Consider the following 18,336-nt stretch of genomic DNA (forward strand, 5'->3'; position numbering starts at 1 on the left):
CACCAAAGGGAACTCCTTTGATCCCTTGGAAACTTCAGGTCCTTCAAGGACTCGACCTTAAGCCGACTGGAGATGCGAAAACTCAATTGAGCGCAAAAATCTGCCTTGTGATAATTTTCTTCTAATAGAGGTTGTCCGAATAAGTGTTTATTGGGAGGTTATATTATTAAATATTCCTTTTTTTGAAAATTCAAACTAAATTATAAACAAATTCGAGTTAATTAAACTATTATTTCAACTATTATTTTACTGAATGTTTAAGGATTAATGAGGATTATAGATCTTTCTATAACTTTCTATGTGTTTCCAAAGAAAACTATTACTAAAATGAAGATAAAACATCAATATTTCTTTTAAAAAACTTGAAAGTTTTAGTTTTAAAAACAGTTTCAAGGAAGAAACCCCTCCAATACCCACTCTCCAAAGGTTGAAAACTCCACTAAAGCTTTTTTAATAAACTTTCCAAAGCCTCAGCTCCCAAAAATTCAAAAAGTAGGGTAAATTCCAAAGAGCTTTTTCATTATTACGGGGAAATTTGAAGGATTCTACATAACACAAATGACAAAATAACACCTCCTTCGCTTACATATTAAAATTAATGATTAACATATAATATATATAATAGAAAAAAAATTGTATAAAAATATAAAGGTAAAGGTCTCTAGACTAAATGAAATCCTTGGACAAAGAGTGCGGCTGAATGTCCAGATAGATGTCCTCCACGTTCCTAAACTTCAAGGATATATTCTCCACGAACTGAAGATTCTCCAGCTGGAAGTCGCTGTGGAAGTCAAAACTTGCCAGCAACTTGACCAGGAAGACCTTCATTATAAACAAGCCATACCGACGACCTGAAAAAGGATAATAATATTATTTAAAAAAATATGTAAATACCAACAAACAAAAAGCCAATAACCCACCTATACAGGACCTCAGGCCCTTGGAGAAGGGCAGGAAGCTGTAGGAATGGCGTCTAGTTAGTGGCTCCTTTTTGGCCTGACTCTGATCCTTTGGCTGCTGCTTCGATGACTCGTCCTGGTCTTGGTCCTGGTCCAGGAAGCGCTGCGGATCAAACTGCCGGGCCGTGGCGCCCCACCAACGCTCATCCCGCTGCATGTTGAAGGTGTCCAGGACTACGATGCTGTTTTGGGGCACGATGGCCTCCCTGCCGGGCAGCTGGAAGTCGCGACTGACGTGGCGCAGATTCATGGGAACGGTGGCGAGCAGGCGCAGGGATTCGCTGACAAAGGCGTCCAGGTACCGCAATTGCTGCAGTTGCTCCAACCCCACGTAGCCGCCTCCATTCTCCGGGACTACGGCGGCGATCTCGGCCTTCAGACGCTGCCGGCACTCCCCACGATTTGTGGCCAGACAGAGGAGGGCCAGCATGATGCTATTGGACACCGTCTCGAAGGACACCAGAACCATGGACTGGGCCTCGTCCATGATCTCCTCGAGCGTCATCTCGCCGTTGGCCGCCAGCTGGAAGATCTGTTCGATGAATATGCGTCGCTGCCAGCCCCCACCCGAGGGGACATCCTCTCCAGCGGTCTCCCTCAGCCGCCAGTTGCGGTGCTTGTTCCGGACAATGTCCCCGACGAAGTCCTCCAGCAGCTTGTTGCATTTCTGGGATTCGGCATAGAGATCTGGAGCCAGGAGACGCTGCAGCATTCCCACCTGAAGCCAGGGCTTGACGACCCTCACCGCGGATATCTCCAGGAGTCTGGATTGGAGCAAGGGGTAAGTGATAAATTATATTATTATTTTTATTATTATTTTAGTTCTATAAGCTTCTAAAGAGAAATATTACTCACCTCTTATAACTGTGGGCGATGTGGTCGTCATCTATTTCAGTGAAATTTGTCTGAGTTCCCATAATAGTCACTAAGAGAGAGTTAAAAAAATTTAAAAAAAATTTATATTTGATAAATATTAAAGAAATGAATAATATTTTAAATGAAAATGGTGTTTTTAAAGTTTTATTTTGCAAGAGTTCTTAAGAAAACAATAACTCTTTTAAATGTAAAACTATTTAAAATTATGAAGAATTAATATTAAAAAAATTATTTAACATAATTCAGCATAAAAAAGAGGTACTATTTTTTAAGTATTGGAAGTAATTATATTTTTAAGATTTTATTCTAACAATTAAGCCATTTGTTGAAAGTTTGAAGTTTCTAAAAACAATATGTAGTGACTTCCTTTCTGAAACAACCATTTTCTTAAGAATTCCTCCTTCTTTATTTTTTGTTTTTATCTTTTAAAATTTATTTATAAAACTGCCTCAGTAGAGATTAATTTTTTTAGCCCAAAAATAAGCATTTGTTTCCTCATTTTTTACACAAATAATAGCAAGCCAAACATTAATAATTTGAGAGAAATATTACGCGTAACCATAGGCGGCGGTTTGGATTGAAACTTAAAGGGGGGGATTTGGGATTTGGCGAGGGGATTCCGTGTACGTGAGGTGCATGGAAACGGGGGGAACGTGCCGACCCGCGAAGGGCAGGGGACAGTGGCAGTGGCTGCGTTTCTCCAATTCCGCAATGGACTTGGTTTTTAGAGACTTTGGATCAAATGCAATCGTTGCATGATTAAATTTACCGATTAAAAAATATTTAAAAAAAATAATAAGTAATATTACTTACTGCAGGAGACCTCCAGGACAGCTCTGCTTAGGAGATCCTCGGCATCCGTGTACTTGATACCCTTTCCATGAAGATTCGGATCCAATTTGAACTGTTCCACCAGCTGGTTGCCAACGGAATTGAAAACATCAAAGAAACTGGCCACGATATTGTGGCCAAAAGCGGGATTCAACTGCTTTCGACGTAGTTTCCATCGCTGGCCTTAAAATATATATTTTTTAAAATAATATTTTAAAAGATATTAATATATTTATACCCCTGGCATGTAATAGCCCTCGATTGGCGAAGAAACCATCTTGAAGGAAGGACTTGTCCAGGCATTCGGGAGCATTCAGAATGGACTCCATGTCCGCCGGATCATCGATGTAGACCAGGACTCGAGTGCCCAGGATTATGCCCAAAGGACGTCGGAAATAAATACGTAGTTGGGTCACCCGCTCCAGGATGCCTGAAAAATTAAAAATAATTTATATTTTATTTTAGAATTATATTTTAGAAAACTCAACTGTCTGGATGGAGGTTGATGCAGAGCAGGAACCAGAGGAGGGGCTGTTGCACCACCCCCCGCCACCCGCTCAGCTGCCAGATGAGCCGCCAGCACTTCCGCTGCTGGAAACCGAGCAGCACCACCAGCAGAGCTCCGCACACCCACAGAGCCACCACCAAGTGCATGGCTTAAGTGTTTCCTATTTGGGCCTAATGTGGTGCTTTGTAGTCAGTTGGCTGAGCTTCGATAGTGGGCGGTGGTGTGGCGGTTATGTGGTGTGGGCGTGGCAGTGGCACTAACAGGTGAGAAGCTAACGAACCGCTCGTCGTGGCCGACAATTGTCAACTGTCTTAAAAATTATAGAGACTCGCAATTATTTGTCTACTACTCGTGACGAAAAAATACGTATTTATTAATGGATTATTGGAGGGGGAAGGGGTCTGAATAAATTAAATAAAAAATAAATAAATAAAACAGTTAAACAACCACACGCAATGGCTAAATATTAATTCATGTTATTAATGGTATAATGAGACGGAAAAAGAATAACATTTTAGGGTTTAAGGTAGTTTAAACGGGTGACAATACCCGATTCTTAAGCGGAATATCTTAAACGATTTGTGGATCGATTTCCAGTCATTCTGCATCAAAATCCTGATGGAAAATATTTTTTGAAAATTTTTTCAATTTTTGTGGGGGATACCCTTCAAAATGCTGGATTTCCGTACTTGGCCCATTTCCATAGCTATATCTCAGCCAATTCTCACCCGATCCTTAAGCGGAATACCTTAATCGAAAAGTGGATCGATTTCCAATCATTCTGCATCAAAATCCCGATAGAAAATATTTTTTGAAAATTTTTTCAATTTTTGTGGGGGATATCCTTCAAAATGCTGGATTTCCGTACTTGGCCCCTTCCCATAGCTATATCTCAGCCAATTCCTATCCGATTCTTAAGCGGAATACCTTAATCGAAAAGTGGATCGATTTCCAATCATTCTGCATCAAAATCCCGATAGAAAATATTTTTTGAAAATTTTTTCAATTTTTGTGGGGGATACCCTTCAAAATGCTGGATTTCCGTACTTGGCCCATTGCCATAGCTATATCTCAGCCAATTTCTATCCGATCCTTAAGCGGAATACCTTAATCGAAAAGTGGATCGATTTCCAATCATTCTGCATCAAAATCCTGACAGAAAATATTTTTTCAAAATTTTTTCAATTTTTGTGGGGGATCCCCTTCAAAATGCTGGGTTTCCGTACTTGGCCCATTGCCATAGCTATATCTCAGCCAATTCTCACCCGATCCTTAAGCGGAATACCTTAATCGAAAAGTGGATCGATTTCCAATCATTCTGCATCAAAATCCTGACAGAAAATATTTTTTCAAAATTTTTTCAATTTTTGTGGGGGATATCCTTCAAAATGCTGGGTTTCCGTACTTGGCCCATTGCCATAGCTATATCTCAGCCAATTCCTACCCGATCCTTAAGCGGAATACCTTAATCGAAAAGTGGATCGATTTTCAATCATTCTGCATCAAAATCCTGATAGAAAATATTTTTTGAAAATTTTTTCAATTTTTGTGGGGGATACCCTTCAAAATGCTGGATTTCCGTACTTGGCCCATTGCCATAGCTATATCTCAGCCAATTCTCACCCGATCCTTAAGCGGAATACCTTAATCGAAAAGTGGATCGATTTTCAATCATTCTGCATCAAAATCCTGATAGAAAATATTTTTTCAAAATTTTTTCAATTTTTGTGGGGGATACCCTTCAAAATGCTGGATTTCCGTACTTGGCCCATTGCCATAGCTATATCTCAGCCAATTCTCACCCGATCCTTAAACGGAATACCTCAATCGAAAAGTGGATCGATTTTCAATCATTCTGCATCAAAATCCTGATAGAAAATATTTTTTCAAAATTTTTTCAATTTTTGTGGGGGATACCCTTCAAAATGCTGGATTTTCGTACTTGGCCCATTGCCATAGCTATATCTCAGCCAATTCTCACCCGATCCTTAAACGGAATACCTCAATCGAAAAGTGGATCGATTTTCAATCATTCTGCATCAAAATCCCGATAGAAAATATTTTTTCAAAATTTTTTCAATTTTTGTGGGGGATCCCCTTCAAAATGCTGGATTTCCGTACTTGGCCCATTGCCATAGCTATATCTCAGCCAATTCTCACCCGATCCTTAAGCGGAATACCTTAAACGATTTGTGGATCGATTTCCAGTCATTCTGCATCAAAATCGTGATAGAAAATATTTTTTCAAAATTTTTTCAATTTTTGTGGGGAATCCCCTTCAAAATGCTGGATTTCCGTACTTGGCCCATTGCCATAGCTATATCTCAGCCAAATCTCACCCGATCCTTAAGCGGAATACCTTAATCGAAAAGTGGATCGATTTTCAATCATTCTGCATCAAAATCCTGATAGAAAATATTTTTTCAAAATTTTTTCAATTTTTGTTTCCGTTTAAAAAAACTGGTTTTATTTATGTTTTAAATCAATTTAATAGGGCAAACTATAGTATATAAAAGAAGCGAAGAAGATACAAAATTAGTATTAACAGAAATGTAAAAGAAAAGTTTAAAAACTAAATAAATCAGAAAAATAAAAGGTCAAGGTCCTTCAAATGCTGTGATCCAGACAGGAAAGGATACTTATTGTAATCTAGGTAGTGTTCCAGATGGTTTCCTGCTTGATATTGGAAGTCCTCCCATCCATAGGCACTGTATAACCTGAGAAAATAAAATGTTTTTTAGTTACAAGTAATATTTTTTTTAAGGTTTGACTTACCAATCAATGAACTATGGAAAAGAGTTTCTGCAAACGATAGTCAACAGCCGAAGGTTAAAATTCGTAAAAGTAAAATAAGCTGCGCAGTAATAGAATAAAGTGATTATAAATGAATATCATAATAAATATGATGGAAAAAAATCAAGTTAAAAAAACTACAGAGCCGACACTTAATGCCCGGAAAAAATAAATAAATAATTAAAAAGAAAATATAAAAAGAAGGAAATGAGAAAGAAAGCCACTGGACTGGAGAGTACTAGAAGATAGCGTTCCAGATTGGGGATTATCTCCTAGGAAAGCGGTTCGATGGAGTGATTGTAGACTCCATGGATTAATTTGATAAAAATTAAATATAAAGGAGCAAAGCTGCAGCGGTAGCCACATTATGCCCAATAGAAAAAATTAAAAAAAAGGTTTAAAAATTAAATCAGAAAATAAGACTTGAAGAACTAAACGAAAAGATTGCAATGGTGGACATTGAGAGAGAAGACTAAAATTAAATTAAAATAAAAAAAAAATATAATAGCAATAGGCAAAAAAAAATAGAATAAAATAAATAAAATATTAAAAAATTAGGAAATAAGATGTTGGAGCTCCAAGCCAAGGGAATAACTAACTATTCTGTTCGCAGGACGGCCCTTTTTATAACCAATTTGGGAGCAAAGCCTACTGTTGCTTTTTAGATTTGAAATTCCTTCGATATACATATCGATAAATTTCGATAAGTTTATCAAGAGGTGAGCTTTTGATGAAATCCTTAGAATATTTCTAAATCTAAATCTAAATCTTAGTTGAAACCCGTATTCTATATTCCTTTCTTAACCATATTATTATATAAATTAATGGATATTATAATCCTGATTCAAAATCGGTTGAAATATTGACTAAAAGAGTCTAAAAAGTAGGACTTTCAATCCAAAAAACACACATAAATCAATTGTTATTTTTGTAGAATCCCCTTGAGAAGACTGCACAAGTGCATTGCAGTTCAATAGTCGTCAAGTGGGTTTATAATATAGATTAGATATTAGAAGCGGATCGGCGGAAAAAGCCAAACAAAGACTAATCGGCGGCATTCAATAATCCGAATAATAAATCGAGTGCATATTCAGACGTATGTCTGACTGAAATCTAATATTCTTATCGAACCGGGCCTCTCTCGCAGATGGAGAGCTATTAACCCTATAAGGTCTACCTTTTACTTACAATACACTTATATTTGTATAATAGATGGGGAGTTATAAACCCTACTTATATAATATATAGTATAATCTTACAATATATATTTTAAAACAAGACATACAACTAAAGGGTTAACAGATAAAGAGTTAAGACCTCGTCTACTGACCCACTTTCCCATTGCCCTTAAAGGGTTAATGATCGGAACTCGTGTTCTCTCGGAGATTAGCTTTCAATCAGGTTGGATCAGTCGGTTAGGTCGCTTCAGTCGTCTGGCATAGCTCGACGAGATCGGCAACGACATGGCGCTGTGGCCACTGGTGCTATTCACCCTGGGACTGTGGCTCCTCATCCGCAAGTGGCCGCTGCTCCGCTTGGGCATGAGCCTGGCCGGACCCTGGGCCTTTCCGCTCCTGGGCAACGCCCAGATGGTGGGCAAGCTGAAGCCGGAATGTGAGTGGTGTCATCCGGAGAGGAGAATCTATTATCATCCAACCAGCTGGCAGTCATCTTCTTGGTGTTCACAGAGCTGCGAGACCGTTTCGGAGCCACCTACCGCCTCTGGCTGGGACCCCAGTTGTGGGTGTTCCTTCACTCGGCGGAGGAGACTCGCCAGGCCCTCCACGATCCCACGCTGCGCAAAGCGGAGACCTTCCTCCAGCTGGAGCCCCTCATCGGGAACGGCCTCCTCATCAGCCACGGAGCCCATTGGACTCGACAGCGTCGCCTCATGACTCCGGCATTTCAACCGAATATACTTCGTGGATTTGCTCCAGCGGTGGCGCGTCATGTGGATGCTTTGATCCTTAAACTGGAGGCCAACAAGGGTGCCAGTCTGGAGGTGACGGATCCGCTCTTTGCCTGTCTCCTGGATGCCATAGTGGGTGAGTAGCAGTTCGCTACAAAAAACATTAAATTTCTCTCATTTTCTAAACTCCTACAGAGACCTCCATGGGTGCCCAGCTGAACACCCAGTCCCAGGATCACTCACCCGTAGTCCTGGCCTTCCACCGCAGCAGTGAGCTGCTCTTCAAGCGCATGATCAATCCCCTCCTGGCCTCCGACTGGATCTTCAGACGCACTCAACTCTGGCGAGATCTTCGCGAGCAACTCCAGGTGATCCACACGCTGATGGACTCGGTGATTGATCGACGGGCTCGGGACCTAGAAAAGGAAATGGGGGATAGTCCTGGCAAGGCCCACAATCTCCTGGATACCCTGCTCCTGGCCAAGTTCAATGGAGAATCCTTGAGTCGCAAGGAAATCCGCGACGAAGTCAACACATTTGTTTTTGCGGTAAGTAAGTGATCCTCCTCGTATTCCTCCATTTTTATGAATCCTCGTCCTTTCCAGGGCGTGGACACAACAACTGCGGCCATGTCCTTTGTGGTATATGCTCTGGCAAAGTATCCTTCTGCCCAAACTCGACTCCGGGAGGAGATCCAGCAACTACAGGCCTCTGAATTGGAGAACATTGACGCCCTGAATGAGCTCCCCTACCTGGAGGCTCTGCTCAAAGAGGTCCTGCGGCTGTACACCATAGTGCCCACCACTGGCAGGCAGACCACCCAAAACACCGTCATCGGAGGCCGGAGCTACTGTCCCGGCATCACTCTCTGGATCAATATGTATGGACTGGCCCACGACAAGGAGTACTATCCGGATCCGTATTCCTTCAAGCCGGAGAGATGGCTAGATCAGGAGGATCCGCCGCCACCCTTCAGCTACATCCCCTTCTCGGGCGGTCCACATGTCTGCATTGGCCGGAGGTACTCCCTGCTCCTGATGAAGTTGCTCACCGCCCGCCTTGTCAGGGAATTCCACCTGGAACTGGGTCCTTTGCAGGCTCCCCTCAAGCTGCAGGCCCAAATGGTGCTCAAGTCCCAAGAGGGCATACATGTGTGCTTTAAAAAATATGAAATTTTAAATAAATAATTATAATTATAGTTTATGAAGCTCCAGTAAGTTCTAATCCTTGTTACCAAGCCAGTGTGCACCGCCGGGATTCCCCCTCTTTCGTGCAAAAATCCCTTTTTGTTATCGATATTTTCCAGGGCTGCCACATTGCTTAGAAAAATAGGAAGAAAGATTCTTAAAAGCTCACGCCCTAGTCCTTTTTTTAAATTAAAGATTAAAACTGTTTATAAAAATCCTTAAAGCTAATAAGGATCGGGATAGCCTTGCCTGCCAGAAACAAAGCCTTCCATTTTCCGTTCTACTTTGTAGGCAGCCACACGTTTCCTTTCACGTATATTCTTTATATTTTTTTGTCGATATTTTTTCTCTCTCTCTTTTGTCTTTGCCGTATCCTGTTTCCTGTTTCCTGTTTCCATTTTTAAGAAGACCAAGTGCGCATCCTGGCGGCGACTGCTAGTCCTGTGATCCGCTCGACGCGGAACTTTCTACGCGAGAACCGGCAGATGGTGAGCCAGCCGCTGAAGATGATCCTGGGCGTGTCGGAGGCCTGGAAGACGGATCGAGATCGAGAGCAACGGTGGCCGTTGCGGTCACACAACTATGAGCTGCCCACGGCCGCCTCCTTGGCGCGGAGAACGGGTCCGTCGCCCCTGTTCCTGGCGGAGGCGCAGCGCCGCTTGATGGGCGGCTCCAGGCTGCGGATTAGTCGTCGCGGCTACTCGGAGAAGGAGATCCAGACGGAGGACATAAGCGATGAGCGCTTCCTGAGCGCCGCCCTGCTCAAGTGCTCCTCAGCGGAGCACCAGGCCCGCAGCGAGGGGGATGAGCCATCGGACGGAGGCGGGAGTGCGGAGTCGGCGATGCGCCTGAGACGCACTGCCTCCAACTTTGAGCTGGGCAGACTGGCCGAGCAGCGGGACGCCTATCAGCCGGGACAGTACACACTGCTCCGGCCGCTGGGCGGACTGCTCGGCATTGTGCCCGGTGCACTGGACCAGCTGGGCAGGCCTCCACCCGACCAGGACACTGCTTCCGTGTGCTCCCCCTCATCCAGAGAGAACTCACCCTGTGTGCGGCAAATGGCCATTCCGGAAGTGACGGATGTGGTGGACCAGGAGGATGCTCTCAGTGTTGACTCCCAGCAGCAGGACCTGCTAGCCAGCAGCTCTTCCTCGCCGCAGACTCCTCAGAAAACAGAGAAAGATCATCCAAAGGAACCGGAGCAGGTGCCTGAAATCCAGCAGGCCGTGGAATTCCAGAAACCGAAGAATGACGGTCTTGTCCTGCTGGCCGAGGAGCAGAGACTGGAGCTCCTGGAGGAGGCGCGGGAGCGCCAGGCCCAACTGATCGCCGAGTACAATAGACTTCCCATTTCCATGGGAACCCTGCGGGTGCGGAATCTCAAGATAATCCTCGAACAGCAGCTGGATGTGGTGGACAACGACCTGAGTGTGCTATCGCAACCGAAGGTCTATGTGATGGGAACTTAGATCTGCGACAGTACAAAAATTAACAAAAAAAAACAAGACCATAAACTTTCAACTCGCAAGAAATCGAATAAAAATCAAAATAAATATTAAAACTACAATAAGTCTTGATTTTAAATTGGTGATATTGGATATTATACTAAAATTCAAATTTTAAATATAATTTATAATTTGGCGCGCTTTTCTATCGGAATATCACGAGGCAATACTTTAACTGATAAATAAAGGTTGATGGTTAGCTTTACCCTCTATTTCTAAAAGCAATGTTAGCCATTGATATATGAAAGATTAATGCTTTTATTGGTGGAAATAAAAATCGAAATTAAATAACCATGCTTCCGGCCTTAACAAAATTCCTAGAATAAGCTTTATATATGTATATCGATGCTATCGATAACAACAAACCGATATTTGGCGCTGCCAACCTTCATGGAATAAATATTCTCAGGTCCCATCGCAAAGATCAATCCATATAAGCACAATGCCAAACCAATGCCTATTTATTTAGTTCTATTTATATCGAAAACATAATTGAACTGAGCTTTGAACTCCTAAAAATTAACATAAAATATTCACTTTGTGGGGAAAATATCGATATGTCGATATAAACATATAATTTCGACATCACATTTGCCGCCCCAGCAGTCTGGTCACACTGCTACTGACCAAAAGGAACTGCAAAACAGGAAAAACAGACCCAATACTAATTGCGCGCAGTGCAGTGCCGTGTGAAAAATACGTCAAAGCTGTTTGTTTTCAAAAATTCTAACAAATTTACGAAACTGGACAAAATTTATGTTTTCGGCAAAACTGATTTTTTGCTCACACACACTTTTAAAGCGAAATCGGCAAAAACAATAGCAAAGTCAAAGGCAATAGCAAAAAACAGCAGCAACAGCAACAAAACAGCAGCAAACGCAAAAGCAACAGCAACTGCAAAAAAAAAAAATCGCACGCACGTACACACACGGCAAATACAATTTAACAAAAAAAATAAAATGAAATAAAATTTAAAACAAAAAAAAAAAAGGAAAAACACACCACACGCCGCAAGCACCTCTACAAATGCAGTCGAGTACGCCATAAATTGAAGTGTAGGTTGGAAATATTGAAAAGAAATCTCACAAACACTTGCAAAATAAAATAAGAACAACAAAAAAAAAAAAAAAGCGAAAAAAAAAGTAAAGGAAAAAACACACGCACACACATACACAAGCATACTGAGAGAGAGAGAGAGAGTGAGTGAGAAAGAGTGGGACGTACGCGAGAGCCGAAAAAGAATATTGCAAAAAAAAAAAAGAAAAAAACGGCATATTGTTAGCGAATAATCGGAAGTAGTAGCGGCGAGCAAGCAGCCACCGATATTTATTTATATTTTTGACAGGACTGACAAGGTAAGCTTTTGTGAAATCTCTTGTGAAAATAAAAAAACGAGGAAAAAAAAATGGAAAAACTGCATGTGCGCGTGCAAAATGTATGTATGTATGTGAGTGTTTTCAATGTGTGCATGTATTTGCTAATATAATAGTGTGCTAGTGTGTGTGTGTGTGTGTGTGTGTGAGGGTGGAGAGGGGGGCCCAGTAGAAGAAGAAGAAGAGCAAAAGCGGCGCATTTAATGTTCAAGCTGCTGCTTCTTCCTCTTCTGCTAGTGCTGCTACTGCTGCTTCTTCTTCTTGCTCTGCCTCTGCCTCTTCCTCTTGCTCCAATCCAAGTTGGGGGACAAGAAAATTGCATAAAACAGAGCAAAGGAGAAGAGGTGGCAAAGGAGAAGAAGAGGAGGGAGGGAGGGAAAGACAATTTTCCACCCAGTCATCCATTGTACATATTTTTCTTGCTCTTTGCCTTGTAATTGCAGAATAAGAAGAAGAACAAAAAGAAGAAGAAGAAGAGGAGGAGGAGGAGGAGGAAGAGGAAGAAGATAACGGTTTCGCATTCCTTTTTAATTCCTTTTCCTTTTGTTTGTTTTTGTTTTCATCTTCTCGTTTTCTCTTAAGTATTTATTTATTTATTTTATTTTCTTATTTATTTATTATTTTTATTTTTTTTGTTTTTCTTTTTTTTTTTAGCGCCGCCCAGCGGCCGCCAGTCGAAAGTAAATACCTACCCTATATACCACTATAATACTATATATATATATATCATCGCCACAAACCGATAACCGATCCGTGATCCAAACTGTATACCCCAAAAAAACCGAGGCGACCCAAGGACGACAAGGACGAAGGACCAAGGAGTGGAGTGGAGACAATTTGAAGCACAATTCAAGTGCCCTGTAAAATGGAAATAGAAACAGACCAGTCGATCGAAGCAATGGATACCCAGGACACTCAAGAGGTCGAGATTATCACCAGTGACCTCCAACAACAGCAGCAACAACAACAACAGCAACAGCAGCAGCAACAACAACAACAACAACAGAATTCTCCGCCACAATTGCCGAAATTTAAAAATCTTATACAGCCGCCACTACACGCTGTGGGCGCCGTCACCCAACTGCCCAGCGAGAACGGGAACGTGCCGCCCCAACAGCTCCTAGCGGACAGTAGTTCCGCCTCATTCGGTAATAACGATTCGGAGGCCATGCCAATGGACGATGAGACGAAGGAGGACCAGTTCCGGTCCGAAACAACATTCTCATTCACCGTCGAGAATGTCGGGCAGCTGAAGTCGCAGCGATTGTCGCCACCAGTCTATGTCCGGATGCTGCCATGGAAGATTATGGTGATACCGAACGATCGGGCATTGGGATTCTTTCTGCAGTGCAATGGAGAGAATGATTCGCCCACCTGGTCGTGCAATGCGATCGCCGAACTCCGTCTAAAATGCCATAAGCCGGACGCCCAACCCTTCACCCGGGCCAAGATCAAGCATCTGTTCTACTCGAAGGAGAACGATTACGGCTATTCGAACTTCATCACATGGCAGGAGCTGCAGGATCCGGAGAAGACCTATGTCCACAACAATAGTATTACATTGGAGGTGCATGTGATTGCCGATGCACCGCATGGCGTTCTATGGGACTCAAAGAAGCATACCGGCTATGTGGGACTCAAGAATCAGGGGGCCACCTGCTATATGAACTCCCTGCTCCAGACCCTATACTTTACCAATTCATTGAGATTGGCCGTCTATCGCATCCCCACGGAGGCCGATGACAGCACCAAGTCGGTGGGCCTATCCCTTCAGCGGGTATTCCATGAACTTCAGTTCGGTGATCGGCCCGTCGGCACCAAGAAGCTAACCAAGTCATTTGGATGGGAGACACTCGATTCGTTTATGCAGCACGATGTACAGGAGTTCCTGCGCGTCCTCCTCGACAAGCTGGAGTCGAAGATGAAGGGGACGTGTCTGGAGGGGACCATACCGGGACTCTTCGAGGGCAAGATGTCGTCGTACATCAAGTGCAAGAACGTGGACTACAATAGCACCCGCTACGAGACCTTCTACGACATCCAGCTGAACATCAAGGACAAGAAGAACATATACGATTCCTTCCAGGACTATGTGGCCTCCGAGACGCTCGAGGGCGACAACAAGTACGATGCGGGTGTCCATGGTCTTCAGGTTAGTTCGCATGTTCTTGCTTCCAATAGCTTCTAATGTCACTCCCGTTTTTGTCCCTTTTAGGAGGCCAGCAAGGGCGTCATCTTCACGTCATTCCCGCCCGTGCTGCACCTGCATCTGATGCGATTCCAGTACGATCCCATCACCGACAGCTCGATCAAGTACAACGATCGCTTCGAGTTCTACGAGCAGATCAACCTGGACCGCTACCTGGCTGAGGGCGAGAAGACCTCAGCGGACTATGTCCTCCATGCCGTGCTGGTGCACTCCGGTGACAACCATGGCGGTCACTATGTCGTCTTCATCAATCCGAAGGCCGACGGACGTTGGTTCAAGTTCGATGACGATGTGGTGTCCAGTTGCCGGAAACAGGAGGCCATCGAACAGAACTACGGCGGCATGGATGATGAGATCTCGTTCCATGCCAAGTGCAGCAATGCCTACATGCTGGTCTACATCCGGCAGTCGGAGCTGGATCGGGTGCTGGGCGAGATCCAGGAGAGCGAGATTTCCAGTGATCTGGTGGAGCGGCTGGATCTGGAGAAGCGGATCGAAATGGCCCGCCGGAAGGAGCGCAGCGAGGCCAATCTGTATGTGTCGGTGCATGTCATCCTGGAGGAGTACTTTGAGGGACAGCAGAAGCGCCGACTATTCGATCTGGAGAAGACCCACCAGCGCCCCTTCAAGCTCAAGCAGAACCAGACCGTGGAGGAGCTGGTGGATATGTTTGTCAAGGGATTCGGGGTGGCGCGGGATAGGATGCGCATATGGAACATGTGCACCGCCCAGACCCAAAAGTTCCTGCACTTTGACTTCGAAGCGGAGGCCTCGCGCACCATCGAACAGATACCCACATCCCAGAAGCCGTGGGTCATCTTCCTGGAGCTGGCCTCGCCCGAGAATCCCGCCCCCCTGCCACCGTTCAATCCCAAGACCGATGTCCTGCTCTTCCTCAAGTACTACGATGCGCGGAACAAGCGTCTCAACTACATCGGTTGCACCCAGCAGCCGCAGAGCCGGCGGCTCATCGACCTGGTCCCGGAGGTGAATCGCAAGCTGGGCTTCGAGCCGGACACCGAGCTGACAGTCTTCGATGAGTATGCCGACAAGAAGGTAATGGTTCTCCCTCTTCAGAGTAGTTCTTCAGATGAAGCTACTAACCTGTCCTCTTTTTAGATCCCCAATCTCTGCGAGCCGATCGAGAGCGTGCTGTACATACCGCAGGATCATCTGCAGGGCCACATCCTTATCTTTGAACGGGAGAACGTCGACGACAAGCTGGACCTGCCCACCGTGGAGGACTACTTCATGGACCTGGTCTACCGCATCGAGATCATCTTCAGCGACAAGTGCAACCCCAACGAGCCGGACTTTACGCTGGAGCTCTCCAATCGCTACAACTACGAGCAGCTGACCAATGCCGTCGCCGAGCGCCTCAACACCGATCCCCAGAAGCTCCAGTTCTTCATGTGCATCAACAACTACAAGGAGACGGCGGGCAATGCAGTTCCATACACCTTTAAGGTATGGATTTCCTTTGAGAGTATCCTTTCTAATGTTATCCTTTATCCCACTCACAGGGCACCGTCAAGGACTTGGTGTCCTACACCAAACAGAGCACTCCCAAGCGCATCTTCTACCAGCGCCTATCCCTCAGCATCCACGAGCTGGACAACAAGAAGCAGTTCAAGTGCGTCTGGGTCAGTCCCGATCTCAAGGAGGAGAAGGAACTGGTCCTCTATCCCAATAAGAATGACACCGTCAAGGGTCTGCTGGAGGAGGCGGCCAAGAAGATCACGTTCGCGGAGAACAGTCGCCGGAAGCTGCGCCTCATGAAGGTCAGCAACCACAAGATCATGTCCGTGTGCAAGGATGACATACCGCTGGACACGCTACTGAAGACCAGTGAGTCGATAACGACGACGCAGGGCGCCCAAAAGACGTATCGCATCGAGGAGGTGCCGGCGGACGAGATGCAGCTGACGGAGAACGAGCTCCTGGTGCCGGTGGCCCATTTCAGCAAGGAGCTGTACAATTCGTTCGGTGTTCCATTCCTGACCAAGGCCCGTCACGGTGAGCCGTACGGCGCCCTGAAGCAGCGCATCCAGAAGCGTCTGAACGTTCCGGACAAGGAGTGGGAGAACTACAAGTTCTCCGTCATCACCATGGGGACTAACTCGGATGTGAACGATAATACGCCGGTGGATCTGGAGGTGTATCGCTCCTGGACCAGCGGACAGTTGCCGTTCTTTGGACTGGATCACATCAACAAGTCGCGCAAGCGCAGCTCCCTTAACTTTTCCGAGAAGGCCATCAAGATATACAACTAAAGAGGAGGAGGAGGAGGAGGTAGCCAGCGGATCACTCTGGGACGGTGGGTGGCAAAGGCGATGGCGACGGCGGTGGAGTGGGAGGAGGAGTGCATCGACCAGGCGGGGCGGGGCGTGGCGTGGCGGGGCGGCATTTCCTTATTCCTTCTACCTACCATGTTCCCAACACACACACACACTCAGCCCAAACAACAAGAAGAAGAATTATGAGCAATTATGATGATGATGATGATGATGATGATGATGGTCCTCCACCTCCACATTATTTAAATATATAAAGTGTTTAATTATTATTATTTTAATACTATTTTTTTTATTATTATGATTATTATTATTATTATTATTTTTTTGTACAACACCATACTGCTAAGTCATATAATTATTTATTAACTCTCGATCGACCACGCCGGCAGCCCCCGTTCTCCGCCATTTCCGTTTCCGGTTCCTGGCCAAAATGTAAGAGAAGAAGAGAGAAAGAAAAGAGAAAACGATTAATGCGCAGCATATTGAGTCCTTTTACAATTTTTTTTGACTTATTGCTTGAATTAAAGTAACTTCAATTTAGGCTTAGACGTTTACATGTGTGTGTGTGTGTGTGTGTGTGTGTGTGTTTTCTATGCTATACATATATATATATATAATATAATATAATATTCATAATCGATAATTGTTTAATCGCGGGCACAAGCGGTTTCCCGTTATCCCCCCCAAAAACTTCCATTGCCTGGACCGGACTGGAAAGGACTGGAAAGCCGACTGCTTTTTACCGTTGTAAATAAGCGTTTGTTGGAAGAAACACATATATACATATGTATGTAAGAAAGAGAGGAAAATAAACAAAGAATGCAGTAGGTGAGGAAACTAAAACAAAAACAAAAGAAAGAGAAAAAGGAGGAAAGAAAGCAGAAGAAGATATATATATTATACGAAATCAGCTGTAAAACAAAAATAAACACAACTAAGTAACAAGTATAACTTTAAAATAAACACTAAAAAGAGAAAAAAGAAAGAAGAAAAGTAAAGAAAATAGAAAGTCAAACTCTGCGCTATAATACTGTAAACACAAAAGAGAAAAGGATAATCATGATGAGAAAGAGACGGACAAGAGAGAGAGAGAGAGAGCGAGAGACAGTTGATAAGATGAGAAAATATATAACATTTGTTTCAAACAACATTATTTGTGATTTTAAAACATGAAATGATATAAAATTGTACGCAAAGGACTAGGACAACATAATATTAATTAATAAATAATAATAATTAATAATACCATGGTTTAGTGCTTTTTCTTTGTTGAATCGACATAAATGTAGTCGCGAATCCGAAATACTAATAAAAAACAAACAGAAAAAATGAGCCCAGAAAATAAAACAAAAAACATATTTTAATAAATTACTATACTATGCTATTATTATTATTTATGCAGCAAATAATTCAAATTATTTATGTGTAAAAAAAAAAAAAAAACAAAAACAAAAATAAAATACCAAGAATTCAAATGAGAAATGTGGAAATATCTCTTATATTTCAGATAAGTTGTTAAAAATAACTGTATACTGTATACATTTTAGGACAAAAATGCGAAACCTTATTATTTTTTACGTTCTTGGTTCTTACTTTTAACAATTAAATTTAAAAAAAAAAAAGAAACTAATACGTTTTGTTTTAGCTTTCCTACACTAAATAAAAATAAACATAAAAATCCCTTCAAAATGTCATATGTTTTAAGAAGTTTCCTATTTTTAAGTAACTCCTAACTTGAGAAAATAAATCCCCCAACTGGGAATTATCTTTATTTAAATATTCCTTTTTGCTTGTTTTTATTCTTTTGAAATTTCTGAAAAAAAATATATATATATTTATACCGGGAATAGAAAATACAAAAACATAAAATTGTCAAAATGCAAGTT

At 43.1% G+C, this 18,336-nt stretch overlaps 4 protein-coding genes and 1 long non-coding RNA gene across 7 annotated transcripts; 3 read left to right on the forward strand and 2 right to left on the reverse strand.

Annotated features, from left to right (window-relative positions):
- Positions 1–498: 498 nt before the first annotated feature.
- LOC6502139 (probable cytochrome P450 318a1) lies at positions 499–3,476 on the reverse strand. Its single transcript, XM_001966098.3, has 6 exons — positions 3,155–3,476; positions 2,905–3,096; positions 2,649–2,849; positions 1,815–1,884; positions 921–1,723; positions 499–851 (listed from the first exon to the last, which is right to left on the reverse strand). The coding sequence occupies exons 1-6, from the start codon at positions 3,318–3,320 to the stop codon at positions 667–669; spliced, it is 1,617 nt and encodes a 538-aa protein (XP_001966134.1). The 5' UTR covers positions 3,321–3,476; the 3' UTR covers positions 499–666.
- A 2,168-nt stretch (positions 3,477–5,644) lies between these two features.
- On the reverse strand, positions 5,645–7,463 carry LOC116655564. Its single transcript, XR_004310632.2, has 3 exons — positions 7,298–7,463; positions 5,950–6,028; positions 5,645–5,891 (listed from the first exon to the last, which is right to left on the reverse strand). It is a non-coding gene; the product is annotated as an uncharacterized LOC116655564 (long non-coding RNA).
- LOC6502269 (probable cytochrome P450 311a1) lies at positions 7,389–9,074 on the forward strand. 2 transcript variants are annotated; one of them, XM_032453485.2, is made up of 4 exons: positions 7,389–7,581; positions 7,635–8,012; positions 8,072–8,424; positions 8,482–9,074. In XM_032453485.2, the coding sequence occupies exons 1-4, from the start codon at positions 7,431–7,433 to the stop codon at positions 9,061–9,063; spliced, it is 1,464 nt and encodes a 487-aa protein (XP_032309376.1). In that variant the 5' UTR covers positions 7,389–7,430; the 3' UTR covers positions 9,064–9,074. The 2 variants fall into 2 exon arrangements, with proteins under 2 accessions (XP_032309376.1, XP_044573013.1); XM_044717078.1 differs by having other exon boundaries at positions 7,441–7,581; positions 7,656–8,012.
- A 241-nt stretch (positions 9,075–9,315) lies between these two features.
- On the forward strand, positions 9,316–10,633 carry LOC6502270. Its single transcript, XM_001966100.4, has one exon. The coding sequence runs from the start codon at positions 9,549–9,551 to the stop codon at positions 10,533–10,535; it is 987 nt and encodes a 328-aa protein (XP_001966136.2). The 5' UTR covers positions 9,316–9,548; the 3' UTR covers positions 10,536–10,633.
- Positions 10,634–11,143: 510 nt separating this feature from the next.
- LOC6502271 (ubiquitin carboxyl-terminal hydrolase 7) lies at positions 11,144–18,229 on the forward strand. 2 transcript variants are annotated; one of them, XM_032453484.2, is made up of 5 exons: positions 11,144–11,926; positions 12,599–14,096; positions 14,160–15,209; positions 15,273–15,620; positions 15,677–18,229. In XM_032453484.2, exons 2-5 carry the CDS (start codon positions 12,810–12,812, stop codon positions 16,424–16,426), a joined length of 3,435 nt encoding a protein of 1,144 aa, XP_032309375.1. In that variant the 5' UTR covers positions 11,144–11,926; positions 12,599–12,809; the 3' UTR covers positions 16,427–18,229. The 2 variants fall into 2 exon arrangements, with proteins under 2 accessions (XP_032309375.1, XP_001966137.1); XM_001966101.4 differs by having other exon boundaries at positions 11,144–11,626.
- Positions 18,230–18,336: the final 107 nt, after the last annotated feature.

The sequence above is a fragment of the Drosophila ananassae genome, chromosome XL (genome assembly GCF_017639315.1).
Source record: "Drosophila ananassae strain 14024-0371.13 chromosome XL, ASM1763931v2, whole genome shotgun sequence".
Taxonomy (NCBI): domain Eukaryota; kingdom Metazoa; phylum Arthropoda; class Insecta; order Diptera; family Drosophilidae; genus Drosophila; species Drosophila ananassae.

What these genes read in the sequence shown, in the direction of transcription:
- LOC6502139 (XM_001966098.3), bottom strand. Translation starts at nt 3,320, where the DNA reads ATGCACTTGGTGGTGGCTCTGTGGGTGTGCGGAGCTCTGCTGGTGGTG. An exon ending in TGTCCTGGAGGTCTCCTGCA is followed by an intron (nt 1,885 to 2,648) that starts GTAAGTAATATT and finishes ACTCTCTCTTAG; the next exon opens with TGACTATTATGGGAACTCAG. An exon ending in GGGCCTGAGGTCCTGTATAG is followed by an intron (nt 852 to 920) that starts GTGGGTTATTGG and finishes ATCCTTTTTCAG; the next exon opens with GTCGTCGGTATGGCTTGTTT.
- LOC6502269 (XM_032453485.2), top strand. Translation starts at nt 7,431, where the DNA reads ATGGCGCTGTGGCCACTGGTGCTATTCACCCTGGGACTGTGGCTCCTC. An exon ending in TCTCCTGGATGCCATAGTGG is followed by an intron (nt 8,013 to 8,071) that starts GTGAGTAGCAGT and finishes AAACTCCTACAG; the next exon opens with AGACCTCCATGGGTGCCCAG. An exon ending in TCAACACATTTGTTTTTGCG is followed by an intron (nt 8,425 to 8,481) that starts GTAAGTAAGTGA and finishes CGTCCTTTCCAG; the next exon opens with GGCGTGGACACAACAACTGC.
- LOC6502270 (XM_001966100.4), top strand. Translation starts at nt 9,549, where the DNA reads ATGGTGAGCCAGCCGCTGAAGATGATCCTGGGCGTGTCGGAGGCCTGG.
- LOC6502271 (XM_032453484.2), top strand. Translation starts at nt 12,810, where the DNA reads ATGGAAATAGAAACAGACCAGTCGATCGAAGCAATGGATACCCAGGAC. An exon ending in ATGAGTATGCCGACAAGAAG is followed by an intron (nt 15,210 to 15,272) that starts GTAATGGTTCTC and finishes TCCTCTTTTTAG; the next exon opens with ATCCCCAATCTCTGCGAGCC. An exon ending in CAGTTCCATACACCTTTAAG is followed by an intron (nt 15,621 to 15,676) that starts GTATGGATTTCC and finishes TCCCACTCACAG; the next exon opens with GGCACCGTCAAGGACTTGGT.